The following is a 22,841-nucleotide window of genomic DNA, read 5'->3' as shown; positions in this document are numbered from 1 at the left end:
GGGCCTCAAATGACTCCCTGGTGTGGATTGTTTGGATTGTTGTTTTCGGTTCTCCCTCCAACCAGTGCAAATAATCGAGAATTGACTGTAAGGTTAAAATAATACCACTCATTCTAAGCAGAAATTTAGGCACAATTCCCGAGTAGATAATTAGTAAGATAAAAAGCTTTACCAGAGCAGCTAGATTCTGCATCCTTCAGATTTCAATACCAACCTTGAGTTTTACTCACCTTCTTTAAACACTAAATACGCCTGCTTTTAAAAAATGTATCAAGGGTCATTTGAAATGGCTCGACTGCCCAATGTGAGGGGCTTAACTAAAAACATAATACATACTTGCTTTCTTCCAGGACTTCAATTTCTGCAGGGGCTGTAATAGGGGCATTGGAACGGCCTGCAGTGGGATCATCTGTATTAAGTTCGCCATTTGTCACACTTACAACCTGTAAAGACCAAAGGAATTCAAAATGTTAAGCTGAATAATGTGAAAAAATATACTGGAAAAGTAACCTACTTACCCTATCAATGATTAATGTGAAAAAGACTTCAAAAATTGAGGTACAGCTGAACACAATTTAAGGGTCCCTCTAAGGGCACAGGGAAAGCCAAAGCCCTAAATAGAGGTCCTGGGAGGGAAGAGCTGATTTCTTCATTGCCTCTTTCTATCTCGCACTTCTTTCTCTTCCCCCTTAGTCTCCCTCTTTCACCCCACACCCTGTTTAGTTACTCCATTAAGCTCTTCTGACCGGAAATCAAGGGGAAAGGAAAACTCACTGCAAGTTCAATGCAACCTTCTATCAGAAACCTGTTTTTCTAAAAGGTGGCCAACTTTAAAATGAACGTTTTACACCATTCCAAACATTTACTTGATATACTAAAGAGGAATGTTTTGTGTGACTTTCATTTCTTGACCTCCCTTATGCAAAACTGGAGAACATTTCTTTGAAAGACTTGGAAAGCTTTAACTTTTTCAGTTAATTCTGTTGAATACAGTTGGGATCCAAAGAGCACTGAGTAAGGTACTTATAATTTTAGCACTGTGGAAGGGTGTCCCTTTCAGACTCTCATCTTTGGGCATTACTGGAGAGTCAGGGGTTCTGTAGAAACAGGATGTGAACACATGGTGGGGCCACTCTGAAATTCCTGAGGGCATCTGTATAGATACTATTTTTGTCCTTGACTTCCATCACTGCCACTACTAAAATGATTCCAGTGTCAGAGTTGATCCTTGTTAGTCTGATGATCGTGTCTACATACACATTTCCTTGGTCCCCAGGACACTTAGGACAGGCATTGCTCATACTGCAGAGCACTATGGGCAGATATCCAGACACCAGGCCAACTTCAACCACTTCAAATCCACCCTCTCTTGCTAACACTATCCATTAAAAAAAAAGGTGCTTGTTAAGCACTTACTATGTGCTGGGAACTGTTCCAAGCACTGGGGTAGATACAAGTTAGTCAGGCTGGATACATACAGTCCTTGTCCCACATGGGGCTCACAGTCTAAGTTGGAGGAAGAATTGGATCCCCATTTTGCAGTTGAGGAAATTGAGGCACAGAGAACTTAAGTGACTTGCCTAAGGCGGCACACAGCAGGCAAATGGTGGAACCGGAATTAGAACCCAGGTCCCCCTAGCTCCCAGGTCTGTGCTTTTTCCACTAGGCCACTGGTTTCTTCCTCTCAGCAACATTTCTTCTCCTCCCTCGTCGACTCTCATACTCATTGCCCTCACAAGTCATTCCAGACAGTAAGTCCCCCTTGAAATCCCCAGTTCCCACACTCCCTGTTTAGTTCTTGATGACCTCACTGAAAACACTAAAAACATCAGGCATGCACTACCCAAAATCTTCCCTTCACATCCCGATCTCCTTCCCTTCCCTGCATCATTTCTCTCATCCTTCTCATCTCCCTCTCTAGAGAAAATCTCCCACCTGCTTTCAAAACCTACCCTCACTCCCCATGCCACACAATGCCCCCCACCCTCCCACACTGCCACCACCTTCTAAAAACACTTGCTCCTACGCTTCTTTCCCCCCACCCTACCTCCATCTTCAAATGCTCGCTCACTGGTGGTTCTTTCCCCTCCTCTGTCAAACACACTCACATATTCCCTATTCTAAAAATAACTTTTCTGGAGGTCACTGCACCCTCCCATGACTGCTCCATCTCCTTGCTACCATTCCTGCTCAAGCCCCTTCCTCTCTTCCTTCCTTCCTCCAATTACTCTCTTGACCCACTACAATCTGGCTTCCACCCCCTTCACTACCCCAAGACCGCAGTCTCCAGGATCACTAATGACTTCCTCCCTTGCCAAATCCAATGAGGTTCACTCTATTTTAACCATCCCTGGCGATTTTTGTTCTAGTGGAAAGAGCTCAGGTCTGGGAATCAGGGGACTTGGGTTCTAATCTCAGTTCTGCCACTTGTCTGCTATGTGACCTCGGGCGAGTCACTTAACTTCTCCGGCCCTCAGTTTCCTCATCTGTACAATAAGGATTTGATGCCTTTTCTCCTTCCCCCTTAGACTGTGAGCCCCTGTGGGGCAGGGACTGTGTCCGATCTGATTTTGGTGCAACTCTCCTAGTGCTTTGCAGACTGCTTGGCACATAGTAAGTGCTTAACAAATACCATGTTGTTATTATTTTCATTCAACTTTTTATGGTGTTTGCTAAGTGCTTTCTATGTGGGAGGCACTGTATTATGTGCTGGGGTAGATACAACGTTGTTAGGTTGGACACGGTCCCTGTCCCGCATTGGGCTCACAGTCTTAATCTCCATTTTACAGATGAGGTAACTGCGGCAAAGAGGAAGGGAAGTGACTTGCCCAAGGTCACACAGCCAACAAGTGGCGGAGTCGGGATTAGAACCCGGGTCCTTCTGACTCCCAAGGCTGTGTTCTACCCACTAGGCGGTCATCTTCAAAGTCATTCTGAAATCCCAACCCTACCAGGAAGCCTTCCCTGATGCATTTTTCTCCTCTCTAGGTCATATCTTCCCAACTGAACCTCAGCACTTTTGTATAACCTCCAGATTTATGCACTCAAAACAACCCATAGAACTTCATCGACTTACCTGCTTCTTTCTTTCTACTCTTGTGTTAAGTCTGTTGCTAAATCCTGTTGGTTTTTCATCCATAACATTTTTCAGATCAATCCCTTCCTCTCCACTCAAAGAGGCACCATCCTGGTCCAGGCACTTGCCATATCATGGATTAGCTACTGTACCTGAAAGCTTTCTGGTCTCCCTGCCTCCAGTGCACACTTAACTCCCAGTTCACTTTCCTAAGACATCATTCTGCAAACATCTCACTCAAGTATTTGTTTATCCACATATTAAGCAGAAAATCCTAACTGTTGCCTTCAAGACACTTCCCCAACATTTTCCCCCTTATCCATGCTCTCTTTTCCCACTAAATTATAGCTTGAACTATTTTGTTTCTCTCAAGCTAACCCACTCATTGTACATCATTCTTGTTTCTCCCTCATGCTCTTTCTCCTGCCTGGGACTCTCTTGCCCTTAAAATTCACCCATTCATCTTGAGAGTCCTTCGGAAACCCCAACTCTACCAGGAGGCCTTCCCCGACTGATTTTTCTCCTCTCTAGGTCATATCCTCCCAAATACCACCTCAGCACTTTTGCATAACCTCCAGACTTATGCGCTCACAACAACCCATAGTACTTCATCGACTTAATTCTACTATATAAGCAATTACTCAGTACATAGCCACCACTCCATTCTTTTGTTCATCCTATCTGTAAGCTACTTGTGCCTGTCTCCCCGTCATGCTGGTCTCCCCCATTTTCAAGGCACTTTTGAAATCATATCTCCTCCAAAAGGCCTCCCCTAATTCATCACTCATTTCCCCTTCCTATAGCCACCCTTCCCGGCCTCGTCAAATGCCCCTTTAGCATTCCACATCCCCACTACCCCCCGCCCCCGTTGCACATATATAAACATCTCTTTATACTCAAGTGCTACCCCTTACCTGTAATTTATTTTAGAGTCTGTCTCTCCTGGTAGACTCTACGCTCCTTGAGGGAAGGGATCATGTGCACTAAGATCATGTCCACTAACTCTATTGTACTCTCCCAAGTTCTTAGTACAGATCTCTGTACACAGTAGGTTCTCAATAAATACTACTGAGACTCCATCATCACCACCGTGTATTCTCTTATATTACGAGTGTGTTCTCTCTACCCAGATTATACGCTCTATATTGATGTACAGACACAAAACCAAGATGAATGGTTCATTTGGTCTTCAAATACTTTCTTGGTACGAAGCACAGAAAATCAGCTCATGTTAAAGAATCTTAAAAATCTACTTAGATGTCAAAGCAAACATGGAATGAAAAGGGAAGTAAATACTTAATGGAGGGCATGAATGAAAATTTGCTATCAACTAATTTGGGCTTTAAAACAAATATTCAGATTGCAGTTGTGCAAAAATAAATCTGGTTTAGGCATCGAACAATTCATAATTTGTTAGACAAGCTGTCTGACTGCTGCTAGAAAGCCAGATTGCTAAATGATTGCTGATATATTTCTGATATAAGCAGACAATTGGTGTAAGCAGACAGCCCTTCTACATGGTGTTAAATCTGATTGGAGTGATTATGAGGTAATATGAGAAAATAGCTGGGAGCATTACAAAGGAGCAAACCTTGTGGCTAACGGCCAGTCATGCCATGAGCTCTGCAGTGGCATAAGGTCAGAAATTAAAGAAATGATTACTCATGCAAAAAAGCAAATACCTGTACCGAGCCACCATGTCTGTCAGTTGCTAGGTGAGCTCTCAAATGATGGGGATTGCCCTGCTGAGAGTCCCAGGCTGCCCTGTGGTCTGCCGCCTGCCCATTGTTGACCACATACAGAAGAGGAATAAGAGAAACCCAAAATACATTAAACACAGTAATCTTAGTTTAGACCTCTGGACACGATATTACAGATTACAGGTATACTCTACAACACAGCTGTTCCTTGAAAATGTGGTTGGACCTTGGAGCCCATTGCCTCCTAGACTTGCATGTTATCAATTGGGATCCAACCTAGAACCAACTCTGGTATCAGGCAAAGCACTACAGGTCAATTCTAATTAAACTGCAAATCTCTCTCTTGCCACTGTTCTTCCATTCCCTCCGGCCTTCCTACCCCTGATCCCGTTTCTCCTCAGGGCTTTGAACTGTGCAACATTTTCTTACCTTTCTGAACTTTAATTTTCATTTTAGGGTTGGGGTCATTCGCCCCTCCCAACTTGCGGCCTCCCCCTCCTTCAACCTCCTCTGCTGCTACTCAGGCATCATCACCCCCAATTCCCCATCACAATCCCTGTGGCTTTGGCTGGGGAGGAAAAGCAGGGAAAGCGCAAGTTGGGGCAGTGACCACTAAAGTTAAAATTCAAGTTTTGAAAGAGAAAAAAAAAACTTACTGTACAGTACAAAAGTCACCATTGGGCGAGCACGGGAGAGACAATAGAGACAGTAGAGGGGGGACAGTGAAGGGGATTTACTTAGCGGTGGCAGTCAGTCATGACATTGGGACAGGATGTGCAGATCCTGGGGCGGGTCACCCAAGAGTAGAAGTTGTATTATGAAGGGAAGCAGCGTGGCGTGGTGGAAAGGGCAAGGGACTGGGAGTCAGGAGACCTGGGTTCTAATCCAAACGCTGCTGTTTGCCTGCTCGGTAGCCTTGAGCAAGTCACTTAACTCCTCTGAGGCTCAGTTTCCTCTTCTGCAAAATGGGGATAAAATATCTGTTCTTCCTCTCTCTTGGGCCGTGAGTCCCATGTGGGACATGGACTGTGTCTGATAATAATAATAATAATGATAATACTAATGTTGGTATTTGTTAAGCACTTACTGTGTGCTAAGCACTGTTCTAAGCACTGGGGTAGATACAAGGTAATTAGGTTGTCCCATATGGGGCTCACAGTCTTAATCCCCATTTTACAGATGAGGTAACTGAAGCACAAAAAAGTTACGTGACTTGCCCAAAGTCACACAACTGACAAGCAGCGGAGGCTGGATTAGAACCCACAACCTCTGACTGCCAAGCCCGTGCTCTTTCCGCCAAGCCACACTGCTGATTACCTTGTATCTGCGCCCATGCTTGGTACACAGTAGGCACTAAATAACCACCACAGTTATTATTATTATTTTTATTTCATATCCCAAGGAAGGTAGCAACCCAGGATTCAGCTGTAAAATCCTCAAGCTTTTGAATGAGAGAACTCTTCTGTCTTACTCATTCACTGATCAAAAATAACAAGAAATTAAATCACGAAACTTGAAAGGCCATTCAGAAAGCTGCCTTTTGATAACAAAGACTCTTCCCCTCCTTCTCCCACCCCTATCAATGGAAAGTTTAATTTACTACCACACAGGTGAAATATAAATTGTGCTATGCAGACTGCAGAACAGGGTAGGCAAGTATTTTGACTGAAAGGCCAATAGCTCATGGACTTTCGAGGTGTACCCAGTACGGCATGCAAAATCATCCTGGATATCAGGATAAGAGTGGGACGAAGATAGCAGGGGATGGTAAACTGTGGACGTGTAGCCTACTGTTCATGAGGTTACATGGTGCCAGGGATTGTAAACTGCATCCAAGGTCGGCTTGGATCCAGGGAGGAGTCTCTGGAGGTGGAAGTGCCAATTAAGAGCCGGGTCGAATCCAGCCCATGGGCTCTATTTTCTCCCTCACCGTTGCAGACCCGATTATTTAACCCAGAAAAAAGTCAGAAGGAACATATGTAAATTATTCCAATTGGTTTAGTTAATAGATCCATCAACTGTTTTTATTGAGCGTTTACTATGTGCACAGCGGTGTAGCAAGCGCTTCAGAAAGTATGATACAACAGTGTTGGTAGGCACGTTTCCTGCCCACAATGAGCTTACGGTCTAGAGGGGGAAAGAGACATTAATATGAATAAATAAATAAATTATGAATATGTACATCAGTGCTGTAGGACTGAGGGAGGGGGGCAAATAAAGGGCGCAAATCCGACTGCAAGGGCAATGCAGAAGGGAGTGGGAGAAGAGGAAATGAAGGCTTAGTCAGAGAAGGCCTCTTGGAGCTGTGCTTTTAATAAGGCTTAGAAGGTGGGAAGAGTTTGTCGGATATGAAAGGCCTTGACCAGGACCTATCAATCAGTCACCCAATCAATGGTATTTATTGAGCGTTTACTGTGTGCACAGCCACATGTTATGCACTTGGGGAATATTGTTGACAGACAGGATCTCCACCCACAAGGAGCTTACATTCTACAAGGGGAGGCAAACATGAAAATACTTTACAGAAAGGGGAAATGGAATATAAGGATATTTATACATAAGGGGCCCTGGGTTCCCTTTCTCAGGTTCTACACTGGCAGTTGCAGATTCCTACACTCCAATGGCAGTGGGAGATCCAGGCTGAAAGAGCAGACCCTTTTAACTTCTGGGCTGCTGGGGATGAGGTTTGTCCCGAATCCCAAGACCCTGGCCGCCGACTTCTTGCAGGATCAAAGCCCAAGCAGGCCACGGCAAGGTCCTGGCTGCAAAAATACTACCTCGGGTAAGCGTTTGGTCTCACACTCAAGCATGGCCAAGCATGGCATGAATAAGTCCATGTGGCCCAGACCCCTATTTAAGATGGAGAGCTCCAGGGTCACTGCAATCCAATGCCCGTACCAACTTCCCCCAGCAGCTAGACTACCACTGCAAGATGCCTACCTTTAGAATGCTTTGAATACTGGGGAAACTATGCCGGTCTGTACCTAAGGGATGTTTGTCTGGAGTAGTGTGAGCTGTCTAAGGGCTCCTCCCAAGAATTCTTTATTTACTTATATTAACATGCCTGTGCATTTTTTGTTTGTTTTTTATGATATTGGTTAAGCACTTACTATGTGTCAAACATTGTTCTAGGGGCTGGGGTACGACAAGTTAATTAGGTCAGACACGGTCCCTGTCCCTTTGTAGGGCTCACAGTCTAAGAAGGAGGGAGGACAGGCATTTAATCTCTATTTTAGAGTTGAGGAAACTGAGGCCAGAGAAGTTAAGTGACTTAGCCAAGGTCCCTCAACAAGCGCTTGGCAGAGCCGGGATTAGAAAACAGGCCCTCTAACTCCCAGGCTCGTGGATCTTTCTTTCCCAGGCCACGCTGCTTCTCTTTGTTAACTGTTACTTACTGTTTTTTGCAGTGTGCTGCCTTTATATGCTACAACTGCGCTCCCAGCGTGGGATGAGGACCATTATACAGTATCTACTCTATCTATGTAATAAATACCATAATCAGTCAGTCAACGGTATTTATTGAGCACTTACTCTGGGAGAGGACAATACAAAAGAATTGGGAGACACAATCTCTGCCCACAATGAGCTTACAGTAGTATGGAAACCTTGCCAGGCATAATTTTGCAATTCATAGCAAAGGCTATGACCGTAACTTCCAAGTGTGGCATGGAGTTACCTTAAAGGCCTGATGTCATTTTTTTTTAAAGTTGCTAAGGTTGCGGCTATAACAAGGCTTCCATCCCTGCCACTTCCAGACATCTAGATATATTTTGCACTGTTAAAATTCACATTAACGGGCTATAGTTGGGTCCACAAAAATCTAACCCAAGTCTACATCAATAGTCAAATCATGAAGCAAATATAAGTTCAATCCTCTCCCAAAATGGAACAGGGAGCTCTCAACCTCATCTCCGTCTTCCCCTCTCTGCACCCAAACCACATTCAGATCTGGATTCAACTCACTTCTGACTCATTCAAAACTTGCCAGGGGGAGGGCAGCACAGGGATGTGTAGGCAACCAAGAACCCGCAGCATGGTGTAGTGGATAGAGCACGGGCCTGGGAGTCAGAAGGTCATGGGTTCCAATTCTGACTCCACCACTTGTCTGCTGTGTGACCTTGGGCAAGTCACTTAACTTCTCTGTGCCTCAGTTACCTCATCTGGAAAATGGGGATTGAGACTGTGAGCACCACGTGGGACAGCGACTGTGTCCAACCCCATTTGTCTGTATCCACCTCAGCACTTAGTACAGTGCCTGGTACATAATAAGCACGTAATAAATATCATTATTAAGTTTGGGGCCAGGGGCACTACCGAGCCCCAAATTCAAACCGAGACAAGTCCCAGGCCCAACCCCAGCAGCTTGCTCCTCTTTCCCAAACCCTGGCTTGCTTTTGTGTACCCCAGAAAGGTCCGGGACAGGAAAATCCTTTGAGAGGCAGCACAATGTTTTGGGTCTTAACAGGGATCTGGCTTAAGGCTTGGTTGCATCCTTGGATTCATACTTCACAAGAAGCAAAGGCTGCAGGCCAGAGATAGAACCAGCTCGGGGATGCTGTGATCCTGGGCCAGTGAAATCTTGAAGGTGGCCACATTGAGCCAGAAGCCCTAAAATGACTAATAAACTCCTTTTGTGGGAAGCAGTGTGGCCTAGAGGGTAGAGCCCAGACCTGAGAGTCAGAAGGACCTGGGCTCTAATCCCTGCTCTTTCACCTGCCTGCTGTGTGACCTTGGGTAAGTCACTTAACTTCTCTGGGCCTCAGTTACCGCATCAGAAAAGTGGGGTTAAGACTATGAGCCCCAGTGGGACACGGACAGTGTCCAACCTGATTCATTTGTACTTTACAGTTCCTGGCATATAATAAGCACCTAACAAATTACCGTTTTAAAAAAAAAACTTGGGGCAAAAAGATGAATTGGTGGGAAAAACAGATCACTCCTTAGGTGGTCCCTTATCCATCAAGTGCTCCCTCTGCACCCAAATCTGAGTCCTTAAAAGAGAACACCTAGTTTTACAAATCTGGGGAAGTCTGAATTTGAGGGGACAGGCTCCTCATTTGTGCAGTGTTCCTCACTGCCCTGGTATGGAGTCCTATTGGCTAATCTTCAGAGCAAGATGTAAGTCAGGTATCTTTTTAAACCGCCTTTTCCGACCGGATATGTTAAGGTTGACTTTTAAAAATATGCTATTTCACTTGGCCATGAAATAAACTTGCTTTTTCAATTAATCCCGTCATTCTCTCTGAGTTCCAAGATCATACCAGAAAAGGTACAATTTCTAGAAATCCAAACAACATTCTCATGTGTGTACAATTACGGTACTTATTAATAAATTTGTTGGGGGATATTGATCAAACCTCATGTGGGACGGGGACTGCATCTGGCCTGATTAACTCGTATCTACCCCAGCACTGAGAACAGTGATTAACACAAAGCACTTACATACCATTAAAAAAAAACAGGCTAAAATACAGTAAATCAGTAATGCACCATACAGCTTTAGTACCACTGGTATACAGAACATGAAAAAATTGTTGATTTAAGTACAGAAAACTATAATAAACAGAAATTGTCATTTGGCACAAAGAATTTTAATACTTGAACACATTTAAAGTTTGATTGTTGGAAGATAATGTAGACTCAGATCAATGAAACGTAATGTCAGAAAGGACTGCAAACTGAATTTCAGGACTGTTGTATGCTTTCTCTATTCTGTTGTGACTGATTCTCTGTTGGATGGGTAACATGACCGAAGTTGAGTCAACTAAAATACACAATTGACACAAATAGTTTCAGACTGCATATTGAAACCGTTTGAACTTATGCCAACTAAGAAAAAAAACACAAAACTACAAACCCGTCAGTCGGCCTAAAAACGTGTGAAATGACAATTACAGGTTGGGCTAGAGAGATGGGGGCAATGGTGGAGGTGTCACCTGGGATGGGAAAGTGAAGCAGAGAGGATTTGAGAGGGAAAATTAGTTCAGTTTGGGACACGTTGAGTTTACGGTGCCCGTTGGGTGTCCTGGAAGGAGGAAATGTGAGACTGCAGAGGTTGGAGAGGTTGATTAGGAGTCACCTGCATAGAGGTGGTGGTTGAAACTGTACAGAACAAATGAGGGGCATTAATACAACACAGGTACTAACACGTAGTTGAGATGGTAAGCATCTTGGGAAGTTCAAGGCACGAAGGAGAGGAGCAGCAGTCATCAATCAGTCCAGGACTTTCAATTTAAAGCTTAGTACAAGGCTACGTGCAATCCAAATTTATTTTTGAAGAAATGATGTTTAGTTAAGCCTTTAATAACTCCTTCTAAGTAAGGCCACTTTGTAAAAAAAAAATATATATAAAAACCTATCCACAGCTATACTGTGACCCCTCCCCGCACCTCCAAAATGTGGCAATCATATTAGATTACTGATTGAAAAACCTTATTCAACTGGCTCAACAGAGAAACCGAGCACTCCACAGAAGAAGTAACTGTCATCGGTCTGTAGAGAGTCAGAAGACTGGGCACATATTGAGTCAAAGACACACTGGGACGGCACACACTACTTCAGAAGGTGAATGAGGCATGTCAGTGTTTCCTTCAGTTCCCGATCCTTGGATATTTTGAAATTACTACTTCTCAGAAAGGCAAACTAGTTAAAAGTTAATGTTACTCACCATTTGTTTGTCCATCCAGTCATACTCATAATCAAATATGTACCCTTTCCGTTCGAACAAATCTGTAAAGAGCTTTCTCAAGTAGTCATAGTCCGGTTTTTCAAAAAAGTCCAGTCTTCTTACATAACGCAGGTATATAGCCATTTCATCTGTACATGGTAAAATTGAACAAGCACAATTTGCGTCAGTGCTTTCTCGTAAAAATATGTATCAGATACACTAAAAATAGAACCCAAACTTGAATTCTTAAGTAGTTTTATATGATAATAGCATTTATTTTGAACAAACAAGAAGCATAATTTTGCATTCTGATAAGCACTTTGATTTTTTCTTCATTTATAATAAAACTGAGGGGAAGAGAACTTCTGTTCTTGTTAAGTAGGGAAATAGGACATAATTTACATACTTACAAACATTTTAGGGTTTGGCTTTTTTTTTTTTAATTTCCCAACACTGTTTTTTAATTTACGGAAATTTCTCTGTGATGTGTTCAAAGGGACACAGTGAAACTATTTTAAAATGTGGCTGATTTAGTCATAAGAAACTTCGCGATTAATTGAACAGCATCTCTTACTGAAAATTTGTGGACACATTCAATTTTAGTTCTGTCCTTCACATTTAAATACTTTTCCTGCTACTTGTTCTAATAACTCAGAACTATAAAACACTGTACATTACTGACCCCCTGATCACCTAATGACTAAAGCAGTACGAAAATACGTGATCTCTTGATACACTACCCAGGTGGGCCTGAACTGGACCATTATCTTAGCCCATTGTGTCCTTCCCCTTTTTCATTCATTCATTCAATCGTATTTACTGAGCATTTACTGTTTGCAGGGCACTGTACTAAGCACCTGGGAGAGTACAATACAACACTAAACAGCCACATTCCCTGTCCACAACAAGCTTAGGGTTTATTGAGCCTCTCAAAAGTTGTCAGTGAGCATTCCCCTTTCCCATCCCAAGTGCATGGGCGGGAAAGGGAAGGACCAGAAATGTGTCTCTCCAGTCGACCCTTGCATGGGCTGGTCTCACCCCACTTATCCCGAGTCCCAGGGGTCTGCTGAGCATAAAAGCTGCAATGGCAGAGGCACCAAACTCAGGAAAATGTCTAGGATTCCCTTTAGTGCATTGTAGCCCACAAGGCAAATATGCCAATTTAGCAGTGCTTCCCAAAAGTGAGTCTTGGGACACTTCTGGTTAGGCCAGGGGTCACTTGCAGTTCAGCTGTGCTCCAACATTGTCATCCAGTGCTGAAGCCAAGCTAGGTTAAGTGAGCAGGGCCTGAGGCAATTTAACTGCAGCCCTACATTTCTATCCCACCATGGGTTCTAGCTCTCGGACTGTTCCTCATGTCTTGCGAGTGCCCCAGAGTAAGAAGAGGGGCCTTGCGTTTTTGGCACATGGGTAGGAAACCACACTCCCTTAGCCAGACAATAACTGCACTCGAGGCAGACTAGGATGCTTCTGGGGTTTTTTTTTCTGTTATACTAATTTATACCCAGAAAAAACAGTTGCAGTATCGTTAGACTTAAAGGCTAAGCACCAGCACTAAATGATAATATGGAGGCCTGGAAGTTTTTGTAGAACTCGCTAATACCAGGAACTTACTCAATGTAGAGTTTACTCCCCATACAATCAAAGCCCATACGCAAAGTTAATCACCCTCTTTCTTCGATCATTGAATTAATAGCGCTGAGGGACAGTTTGGGCATCATTAGCCATACTCAAACAATACTGTGGGTTGTTTAGGAAAGAAATCATTATACATAAGCTTGTAAAAGTCTTTAGGAAGATAAGGGTATATCAGATTTTAATACATGAAAACAAGTTTCTGACAATCCTAGCTTTGACCTCGGGCCTGGGAGTCAGAGGACCTGTGTTCTAATTCTGGCTCTGGCACTTGTCTGCTGAGTGACCTAGGGTAAGTCACTTCACATCTCCGCCCCTCCATTTCCTCATCTATAAAATGGGGATTCATTACCCATTCTCCCTCCTACTTAGACTGTGAGTCCCATGTGGGGTAGGGACTGTGTCCAACCTAATTATCTTGTACCAACCCCAGAGGTTAATACAGTGTTTGGTATAGAGTAAGCACTTAAATATCACAATTATTATGATTTGAACTGTTCATTTCTACTGTGAAGTCTACATGAGTGTTGAACATCCACACTCCATTTAGAGTCTAATCTCAGTTTATTCTGCTTGCAAGCCTGTGCTTTTCACTAGCTGGAATCAGAAATGAATTTCTTCTTCATCACTTAATTTTGAAAAATAGCTCTATACTGTAAATTTGTTGTGGGCAGGGAACTCTCTTACATTGTACTCTCCCAAGTAATCAGTACAGTGCTCTGCACACAGTAAACACGCAATAAATACAACAGAGAAGCAGGGTGGCTTAGTGGATAGAGCATGGGCCCAGGAGTCAGAGGACCTGGGTCCTAATCCCAACTCTGCTATGTGGCTGCTGTGTAACCTTGGACGAATCACTTAACTTTTCTGGGTCTCAGTTACCCATCTGTAAAATGGGGATTAAATCCTATTCCCTTCTATTTAGACCGTGAGACCCATGTGGGACAGGGACTGTGTCCAACTTCATTAACTTGTATCTTTCGTAGCGCTTAGAACAGTGCTTGACACAGATTGTGCGCTTAAGAAGTACCGTTAAAAAAAACTGATTGATTTGTGCACCTTATAGTTCCCTCTTCTACCACTAGGTGTAGTCAGACACTCCCAGAATGCTACAATACATCTGAACACTGGCTTGAGTCAAAACAGAAATTCTTATATTCAATGGAACTTGATAAATTCACCCAGTTGTCCTACACCTCAACAGCTGTGTTGTTACGGAACCTCACCTTAAGGAAAACTTGCCATGCCTTAAAGTATGCACTGTGTTTGATGCTGCAAGCATGTCCACAATTCCCACCAGACTGTAAGCTCCTTGTGGGCAGGGAATGAGTCTACCCACTGTCATATTACACTCATCTACATGCTTAGTATCATGCACTGCACACAGTGAGGGCTCAATAAATACCAACGATTGTGTACTTTTTGTTAGCACTTAGAACAGTGCTCTGACCGCTTAGTACAGTGCTCTGAATACAATAAGGGCTGAACAAATACTATTACTATTCCCACTATAATGGCCTAGTCCAGTACCATGTTGAGCTGTATCCCGATGGGGTCATGTTGTTTAAAGAATATTCCTTAACTCTGTCACTGCGTTGAGTCAAGATGCATAGAGAAACCATGCACTCTGGCAGAACTGAGTGTATTTTGTTGCAAAAGCTATTGGAATCTTATTCCTGAAGAAATAAGTTTATTACACATCATCTGGTAAAGACATACCAGTTGATGCAAGAAATTTTTTCTTAATGTTAATGCCATTTTGTCTTAAAAATACACATTTTAGAAAATGTCTGTACAAAATGCAGGCCGCTTAAAATCATACTTTGTCTTTTTCACTTAAATAATATTTTTAAATGTAAGTTTCCCTAATAAACACAAGTTATTCTGCCTATTACCTGGAAAGCTTTCGCATAAGATGTCAATGGGTGTGGATCGTTTGGTGTCTCCAATTTTCTGATATCTTTCCTTCAGGGTTTCAGCCTGAAAAAAGAAAAATAAGCGACGGTTTAGGAGATTATAATTCCACAAGTCAGGGAGCCTAATTCTATTCCTGCTGGGGGGTGGGGGGGGGAGAGGCCTGGGAGGGAGGAAGAAGGGGTGAGCACTATTTGGAGAAGCAGCGTGGCTCAGTGGAAAGAGCACGGGCTTTGGAGTCAGGGCTCATGAGTTCGAATCCCAGCTCTGCCACTTGTCGGCTGTGTGACTATGGGCAAGTCACTTAACTTCTCTGTGCCTCAGTTCCCTCATCTGTAAAATGGGGATTAAGACTGTGAGCCCCACGTGGGACAACCCGATTCCCCTATGTCTACCCCAGCGCTTAGAACAGTGCTCGGCACATAGTAAGCGCTTAACAAATACCAACATTATTATTATTATTATTTTATCTGGGAGAAAAGAAGGGACCCAAACTAGTCTTTCCCAGTGCACACCGGAAGGCAGCCCGAGAAAAGAAGCAGGCAGAAAGTCTGACAGAAGGGGTTGGGGGAGTGGTTTCTTCAGCCTTGAAAGGGTGTGTTGTTTGGGGACCTTCCAAACGAAAAGGGGGAAACAGCAGAACACTTGTTGATCTAGAAATGATAGGGTCAAAGCCCATTACCTTCAAACCTTGCCAAGGAAGGCTGCCTCGCAGAAAATACATGAACATGTGACCTAAAGCTTCCAAATCATCTCTTCTACTTTGTTCTGAAACATAAGATGCAAGGACACGTCAAATTCTTGACTACTGGCAGAGAGTAGCAGAAAGTCTTACAGAGTTGCATCAATTCCAAATTCCTGTCTGAAGTTTGATTCACAGCTAGCATTTGAACATTTGAGGAGATAGGAGTGGGGAGCCATCTCGCCTCCCTTCATTTGATCTGGAGAGAAGTGTTGCACAAATACAGCCGTGGTTTTCCGTAAGTTCACCCATCGGGAGAGACTCAGCACCACCCCGCCTTGTGTCAAAGGGTGCTAAGCATGGCACCTACGCTCAGCAGTCTACCATGAGACCTTGCTAGGGTGCAGACATTTTCGGCCGAGATGACTGCTGAGCTCTGGTAGGAATTCTGGCACTTGGGCAGCAGTGACCCGTCATCCCCTGGTATTCCCTTTCCCTATGCATCCTTCCAAGGACACAGTGGGGGAATGTGGGGGGGGAGGGGGTAGAGAAGCAGCGTGGCTCAGTGGAAAGAGCATGGGCTTGGAAGTCAGAGGTCATGGGTTCAAATCCCAGCTCTGCCACTTGTCAGCTGTGTGACTGTGGGCAAGTCACTTAACTTCTCTGTGCCTCAGGTACCTCATCTGTAAAATGGGGATTAAAACTGTGAGCCCCACGTGGGACAACCTGATCACCCTCTATCTACCCCAGTGCTTAGAACAGTCCTCTGCACATAGTAAGCGCTTAGCAAATACCAACATTATTATCATTATTATTATTAGTGCTGAGCCCGGGGAGAGAAAAAGACAGGGAGGAGGAAAAGGAAGAGGGGAGGAGGACGAAAGGGAAAGGAAGAGAGAGGGAAAGGTAAGACAGTGTTTGAGGCTGTGTCTTGTCTATTAATTGTGGTATTTGTTATGAGCTTACTATGTGTCAAGCACTGTTGTAAGCAATGGGGTATATAGGAGTTATTGCCCCCACATCCTATGTGCAGGTTCTCAGTCCTGAAGTTTTCTATAGGGCCAAAGTTCAACTGTTATATTAGTAGTCACAGGAATTCTAGTTCAGTACTCTGTAGACAGTAGGCATAGGTACCCAACAAATCAATCAAATGGCATTGATTAAGCCCTTCCTGTGTACAGAGCGCTGTACTAAATGCTTGGGAGAGGACAATACAACAGAGTTGGTATACATGTTCCCTGGCCACAACGAGCTGCCAGTCTGGAGGTGGAACTTCCAGGCAAACCTTTACCCTGCTTGTCCATTTTCCCCTTTTTGCCCTCCGCCCTCCTCTGCCACTGCTTAAATCCATACTGGGCTACAGGTCAGTAGGCTTTGCTGGATCTGGGGCGCAGGGTGGCTGAATTGTTCATTCATTCATTCAATTGTATTTATTGAGCACACACTTGTGCAGAACACTGCACTAAGCGCTCGGGACAGTACAATATAACAATGAATGACACGTTCCCTGCCCACCACAAGCTTAGTCTAGAGATGAGCTTATCTCCTCCCCGGTGCCCGAGGGGGCTGCCATCAGTGCACACAGCAGTTGGGCACAAATATTGCCCTCACTCCGTGCCCCAGCAGTTCACTGCCACATGGTACATGACTGCTCAGGGCTCCTTCCTCTGCCCAGGGCCCAGTCCACCTTCTGCCACATCAGGGCATGCAGCACACAGTCCTCTGGAGCGAAAGTGCCCCGTGGGAAGGGAACGTGTCTGAAAACTCTGTTAATAAACTGTACCCTCCCAAGCGCTTAGAAGAGTGTTCTGTACACAGTAAGCACTCAACAAATACCACTGCCTGACTGATGATGTGGGGGCTGCTTTGGTTCCTGTCCCTGCCCAGGGTGCAGCTTGCCCTCTGCCAGTCTGGGCATTTGGCATCTGGAACACGAGCTGCTTTTACTTCCTGTCCAGCACTGGAGGATGGGAAGGAGGGGCCCCCTTTCCTGACTGCTTTCCTGGCCTGCCCTGGGCCCAGCGGCTGCTTGCTGCTGAGGGCAGTGGATGGGTAGTACACAAAGGATAGGGAGGAAGGCGAGGGGGAGGCAGTTTACTGTCAGGGAAAGGGCTGGATCGCCCCCACAGGCGCTGCTCTGGCTCACCCTTCAGCCCGGTGATGGGAATCCCAAAGGTCTCTAGGCCAGGCTGGGTCTGTGTCCTGCCAGCAGAGGGTAAGGAGTAGAGCTGCCATACTGGCTCTGCCTCTTGCCCATTTCCAGATTTCCATTTCTGGTGGGGCGATCCAGCTATTGTTAGACTTTCAGCCCAAGAAGCCAGGAGAACGAAGCTCACAGCACCGCCCCTTCGGGGCCAAGACAGAGAGAAGAGCGGCAGGGTCTCGCTCTGGAGGGGAGGCGAGGGCGATTAGGTGCGAACTAGAACTTTCGGCTAGTGGTCTCTAAAAAGGCTCACTACCTTTTAGATCATTCATTCATTCATTCAATCGTATTTATTGAGGGTTTACTGTGTGCAAAGCACTGTACTAAGCGCTTGGAAAGTACAATTCAGCAACAAAGAGAGACAATCCCTGCCCACAACGGGCTCACAGTCTAGAAGGGGGGAGATCAGTGAGGCAGATTCCCATTTTGACTTGGAACTGCCAATCAGATAGCAAGACATATTTATTAAGTGAGAAGCAGCATGGCCTAGTGGAAAGAGCACGGGCCGGGGAGTCAGGGGACCTGGGTTCTAATCCCAGCTCTGCCAACTGCCTGCTGTGTGACAGCGGCCCAGTCACTTAATTTCTCTATGCCTCAATTACCCTGTTCTCCCTCCTATTTAGATTGTGAGCCCCATAAGGGGCAGGGACTGTGTCCTAGGTAACTGACTTGTATCTATCTTAGCAATTATAACAGTGTTTGACACATACTCAACACTTAACAGATACTATAAAAAAAACTGTTTATCTTGTGTTAAATGCTGGGTTAGACATGAAATCATCACACTGGACACAGTCCCTGTCCCACATGGGACACAAAATCTAAAGTTAGGGAGAGCAGGCATTTTATTCCCAATTTAAGACTGAGAAAACTGAAGCCCAGAGAGGTTAAGTGACTTGCTTTACGTCACCCAGAAACCCAGTAGGCCTACCTCTGCCTACTGACAGGTAGCCCCCCCACCCCGTTGTTTCCACTAGGCCGAGCCTTAGACAGGCACATCGTGCTTATTTTTTTTCTGCATTCTCTTGGAATAATCATTTCTGGTCAGGGGCAGAAGTAAAATCTGGATCACAAGAGCAACCTGGCAAGTTCTACAGTGTCATAAAATATTTCAGCAAACAATTGCAATGTTTATTTTTAATGACAAGTGTTGAAACTTTCATATTGCACAGTTACACAGAATAACTGGTATTTTCAACTCAAACACACTTCTGATTCAGTATTATTTGAAACAATCATGTCTCTTAGTAGAGAGAACTATTCTGAAGTGGGTGGAAATTGAAAAAGGACATTTCTAAAAAATGCAGAGAACAAGTAAAATGCAAAATTGAAGTGATTATCCCACTGAAGAAATCAATTCCTTTGCATAATTTTGGAGTCTTGTCATTTGAATTTTTGAGCTACGTTTTAAATTCCCAACATGATTTCTTGCACAAGAAACAGGTTGCTTTTAAATACTTCCAGATAATATTTTTTATACAGCCCAAACTACTCTTTGTATCCTGAATTGCACTTTTTTGCTAGCTTTTGTGAAACATCAGTGAAATTCTTTTGAGAAACGCAATGAGGGCTTAAGAACTCAAAAAGCTAACTGCAGACCTACTGTAATCGAAACTCTTCAGTCTGAAGTCACAGTCTGGTTGAAGACATTACAATTATAGATCAACTGTTATTAATATCAATATGGCCTCACACCACAAGTTAAATAAAATCAGAGTTATGAGGACAAGAAGAGGGTGAGGAAAAATGCCAGAAAGGGGGAGGACAATGAGAGAATGTGGGGTTGAGAATGCCAGAAAGGGGTTGAGGGAGCGAAAAAAGTGATGAATATGGTTAATGTTAGAGAAGCAGCGTGGCTCAGTGGAAAGAGCACGGGCTTGGAAGTCAGAGGTCGTGGGTTCGAATCCTGGTTCTGCCACTTGTCAGCTGTGTGACTGTGGGCAAGTCACTTAACTTCTCTGTGCCTCAGTTACCTCATCTGTAAAATGGGGATTAAGACTGTGAGCCTCAAGTGGGACAACCTGATTACCCTGTATCTACCCCAGCGCTTAGAACAGTGCTCTGCACATAGTAAGCGCTTAACAAATACCAACGTTATTATTATGTTCTTTACTCTGTATATGACCGAGAGGAAGAGGAAGAAACGAGAGACGGAGGGAAAGATGAAGTTGAGGACAAAGGAAAAAAAAAAGAGAAAGCCAAGCACAGATCCAGAGCTATATGTAGATCGCTTCTAAATAACAGCCTGGGGGAAACGTTTATATCCTGCCAATTTTGGGGAGTAACGAATAGAAGTAAATGGGGCTTTCTTTCTAAAGAATCCCCATGTTGAGCCGTAAGTCATATGATGACTGTGGTATTTGTTAAGTGCTTACTAGGTGCCAAACACTATAGTAAGTGATGGGGAAGATACAAGCTAATTGGGCTGGACATAGTTCCTGTTCCACATAGGGCTCACAGTCTTAATCCTCATTTTACAGATGAGATAACTGAGGCACAGAGAAGTAAAGTGACTTGCCCAAGGTCACACAGCAGACAAGTGGCTGAGCTGGGATTAGAACCCAGGTCCTTCTGACTCCCAGGCACATCCTCTACCCACTAGGCCACGCTGCTTCTCAGCTTCATCCTACATTGTATGCAAAACATTACTTGGGACACTAAGACATGGTATTCAAAAAAAAAAAAAGAGCTTTCATTGTAGCCAAATCTTTCAGGTGTTTCATAAAAGTAGGCAGGGCTTTCTTTCAAAAACCTGTAGCATGAAGCATGAGGGGGCAGCTCCCCATTTGTGAAATAGTTTGTGCTTAGCAGCCACTATATAGGTCATGAGTATTACACAGTGGAAGAACTGAATGGGAAATGATCATTTTAAGACATTCTCCCTTCAGGGGTTCAGTCAAAAAATGAAGTGAATTTAAGAGCAAATGGAACTTCGGGATATTCAACAAGCACTGAAACTTTCAAAATACAGTCAAAGAAAGAACAGGAGGGAGGATAGCAAGCAAGGGCAAGCCTGAAATCTTTTTCTCATATTCAGTAGCAGCTGGTTAAATCCTGGGCCTGTATGAGTAATTTTATGATGGCTCTCTATGCAAAAAGAGGGTAAGGAATATGTTTTTATAAAATTCTCTTAATTCTTTGGATGTCGAAGAGAGCAAATTGAAAGGTATCAACAAAACAAACGCTAGAATTGCAATTGGATTTGCACCCTTTATTTACCCCTCCCTCAGCCCCACAGCACTTATGTACATATTAGTTCATCTGTCTCCCTCTCTAGTAGACTGTAAGCCAATTGTGGGCAAGGAAAGTGTCTACCAACTCTGTTGTATTCTCCCAAGCAGGAGAGTGAGTACAGAATACAGTAAGTACTCAATAAATACGAGTGATTGATTGACTGATTGATAGAAGACAGGGACCAAAAATAATTGCATTTGCGGCTTAAATTCCATATACATACCCTGCATTTTTGAAGATGAAGCCACTGTGCATAAGATATTTTCTATCTGTGAGAGACTGAAAGACTAAAATGTGGTCATTGTGGGCAGGGAATGTGTCTGTCTGTTTATTGTTGTATTGTACTTTTCCAAGTGCTCAGTATGGTGCTCTGTACACAGTAAGCGTTCAATAAATACCATCGAATGAACGAATGGTGCAAACCACCAACCACTTACAGGGTTTCTTCAAATGGGGAAAAATGAAATGAAGGGTGGACTATAAAACGTTATCATACACAAAAAGACATTACAGTCTGAAATTATGACCCTGAAGCAAAGAATTCAAACCGAATGAATAAAGTGGCTAACTTCTAAGCTTTCTACTGTAAAATCACCACGTACCTTTACCCAAGTGCGTGTTTATACTCATGTATCTAGCAGTCCCAGTAAGGCTCTTGTGTTCTCGGTATGGTATGTGCTTCTTCGTCTCTGGATCGACATACTCCTTTGCCAAACCAAAATCTATTATATGGATAATATGCTGAGCTTTGCTTCCTGGTCTACCTATCAGGAAGTTCTCCGGTTTGACATCTCTGAATATCAAGTTTCTTGAGTGGGCGTATTCCATACGAGAAATCTTAATTCAAAAGAAGAAAGGAGAGATGGTTTAGGATAAATGGCAGAGACCTTAAGAAAGGTTGAGAGAGGCAAACTACTGTTGTCCCACTAAACTGATTAGGTAAGGCTATCGTCATATGAAAGAACCTTTTTGAAACAAGCTAAGCCTGTTCTTCCTCAAATATTCACCCATCTGTTGTTAAGGAGCTAATGGAAATTATACCTAAGTATCAAAAGGTGACTCCACTCATAGAGCTAAACTTGAAGCTGTAATGAATCTTAATATATAAAAGTGGAGAGAAAAAATTCCCATGGTGAATCAAATGTGCAAACAGATTTGTGTGCATGTTTACATATAATTCTCAATACTGGTCAGGGAATCATTCTCCTTGGCCAGCAGTGATATCTGCGTAAGTAAGCAGTAATGTTTTAGAAAATGGAATGTGTTTATATGCCTTTCTTCATTCCAAAATGGGATTTCAAATTAAATGACTGGAGTAAAAATAGCAATTCAGACTATTCCTCGAGAGACAAGAAGAGATCTTCTCATTAGTGAACTATCTGCCAGCCCCAAACCCAAACCACCCTGCCCATCTGTGATTTCTTTAGAATATACTCCGCAGGATTACAGGTCATTTCTGAAATTGACTGATGACTAAAGAGCTGAATTTATCCACCCTGAGGAAAACAATCTACATGAAAAAAGGAAAAAAAAACTTTAGGCTCTTTATTCCTCAGTTCCATTAAAGGGAATATACAACAGTGTCAATATGTTAAATATTAGTTAAAGATTTATTTAACCTGACAACTGCACTCAGAGTTGCAATCTCAGGGAATATTCTAAAACTATCTTAACAGCAGCGTCCCATCTGATGTACGGTTTCATTCCTCTGCTATCTATCATTAAGAATA

The 22,841-nt window shown here is 43.6% G+C and overlaps 1 protein-coding gene across 10 annotated transcripts in view; it reads right to left on the bottom strand.

Moving 5' to 3' along the window:
• Positions 1-22,841, bottom strand: part of CSNK1G3 (casein kinase 1 gamma 3) — a 99,810-nt gene that overhangs the window by 10,928 nt on the left and 66,041 nt on the right. For 9 of the 10 annotated variants that reach the window (XM_029055626.2, XM_029055628.2, XM_029055625.2 and 6 more), the window contains 6 exons: positions 21,714-21,948; positions 15,675-15,760; positions 14,974-15,058; positions 11,444-11,592; positions 4,759-4,854; positions 337-443 (listed from right to left, as the gene is read on the bottom strand). In XM_029055626.2, coding sequence (XP_028911459.1) covers positions 337-443; positions 4,759-4,854; positions 11,444-11,592; positions 14,974-15,058; positions 15,675-15,760; positions 21,714-21,948 — 758 coding nt within the window. The remainder of the gene's footprint in view (positions 1-336; positions 444-4,758; positions 4,855-11,443; positions 11,593-14,973; positions 15,059-15,674; positions 15,761-21,713; positions 21,949-22,841) is intronic. The other variant, XM_029055629.2, reaches the window with a different exon arrangement.

Source organism: Ornithorhynchus anatinus, chromosome X5 (genome assembly GCF_004115215.2).
Source record: "Ornithorhynchus anatinus isolate Pmale09 chromosome X5, mOrnAna1.pri.v4, whole genome shotgun sequence".
NCBI classification, from domain to species: domain Eukaryota; kingdom Metazoa; phylum Chordata; class Mammalia; order Monotremata; family Ornithorhynchidae; genus Ornithorhynchus; species Ornithorhynchus anatinus.
This window is presented reverse-complemented; position numbering and strand designations above follow the sequence as displayed.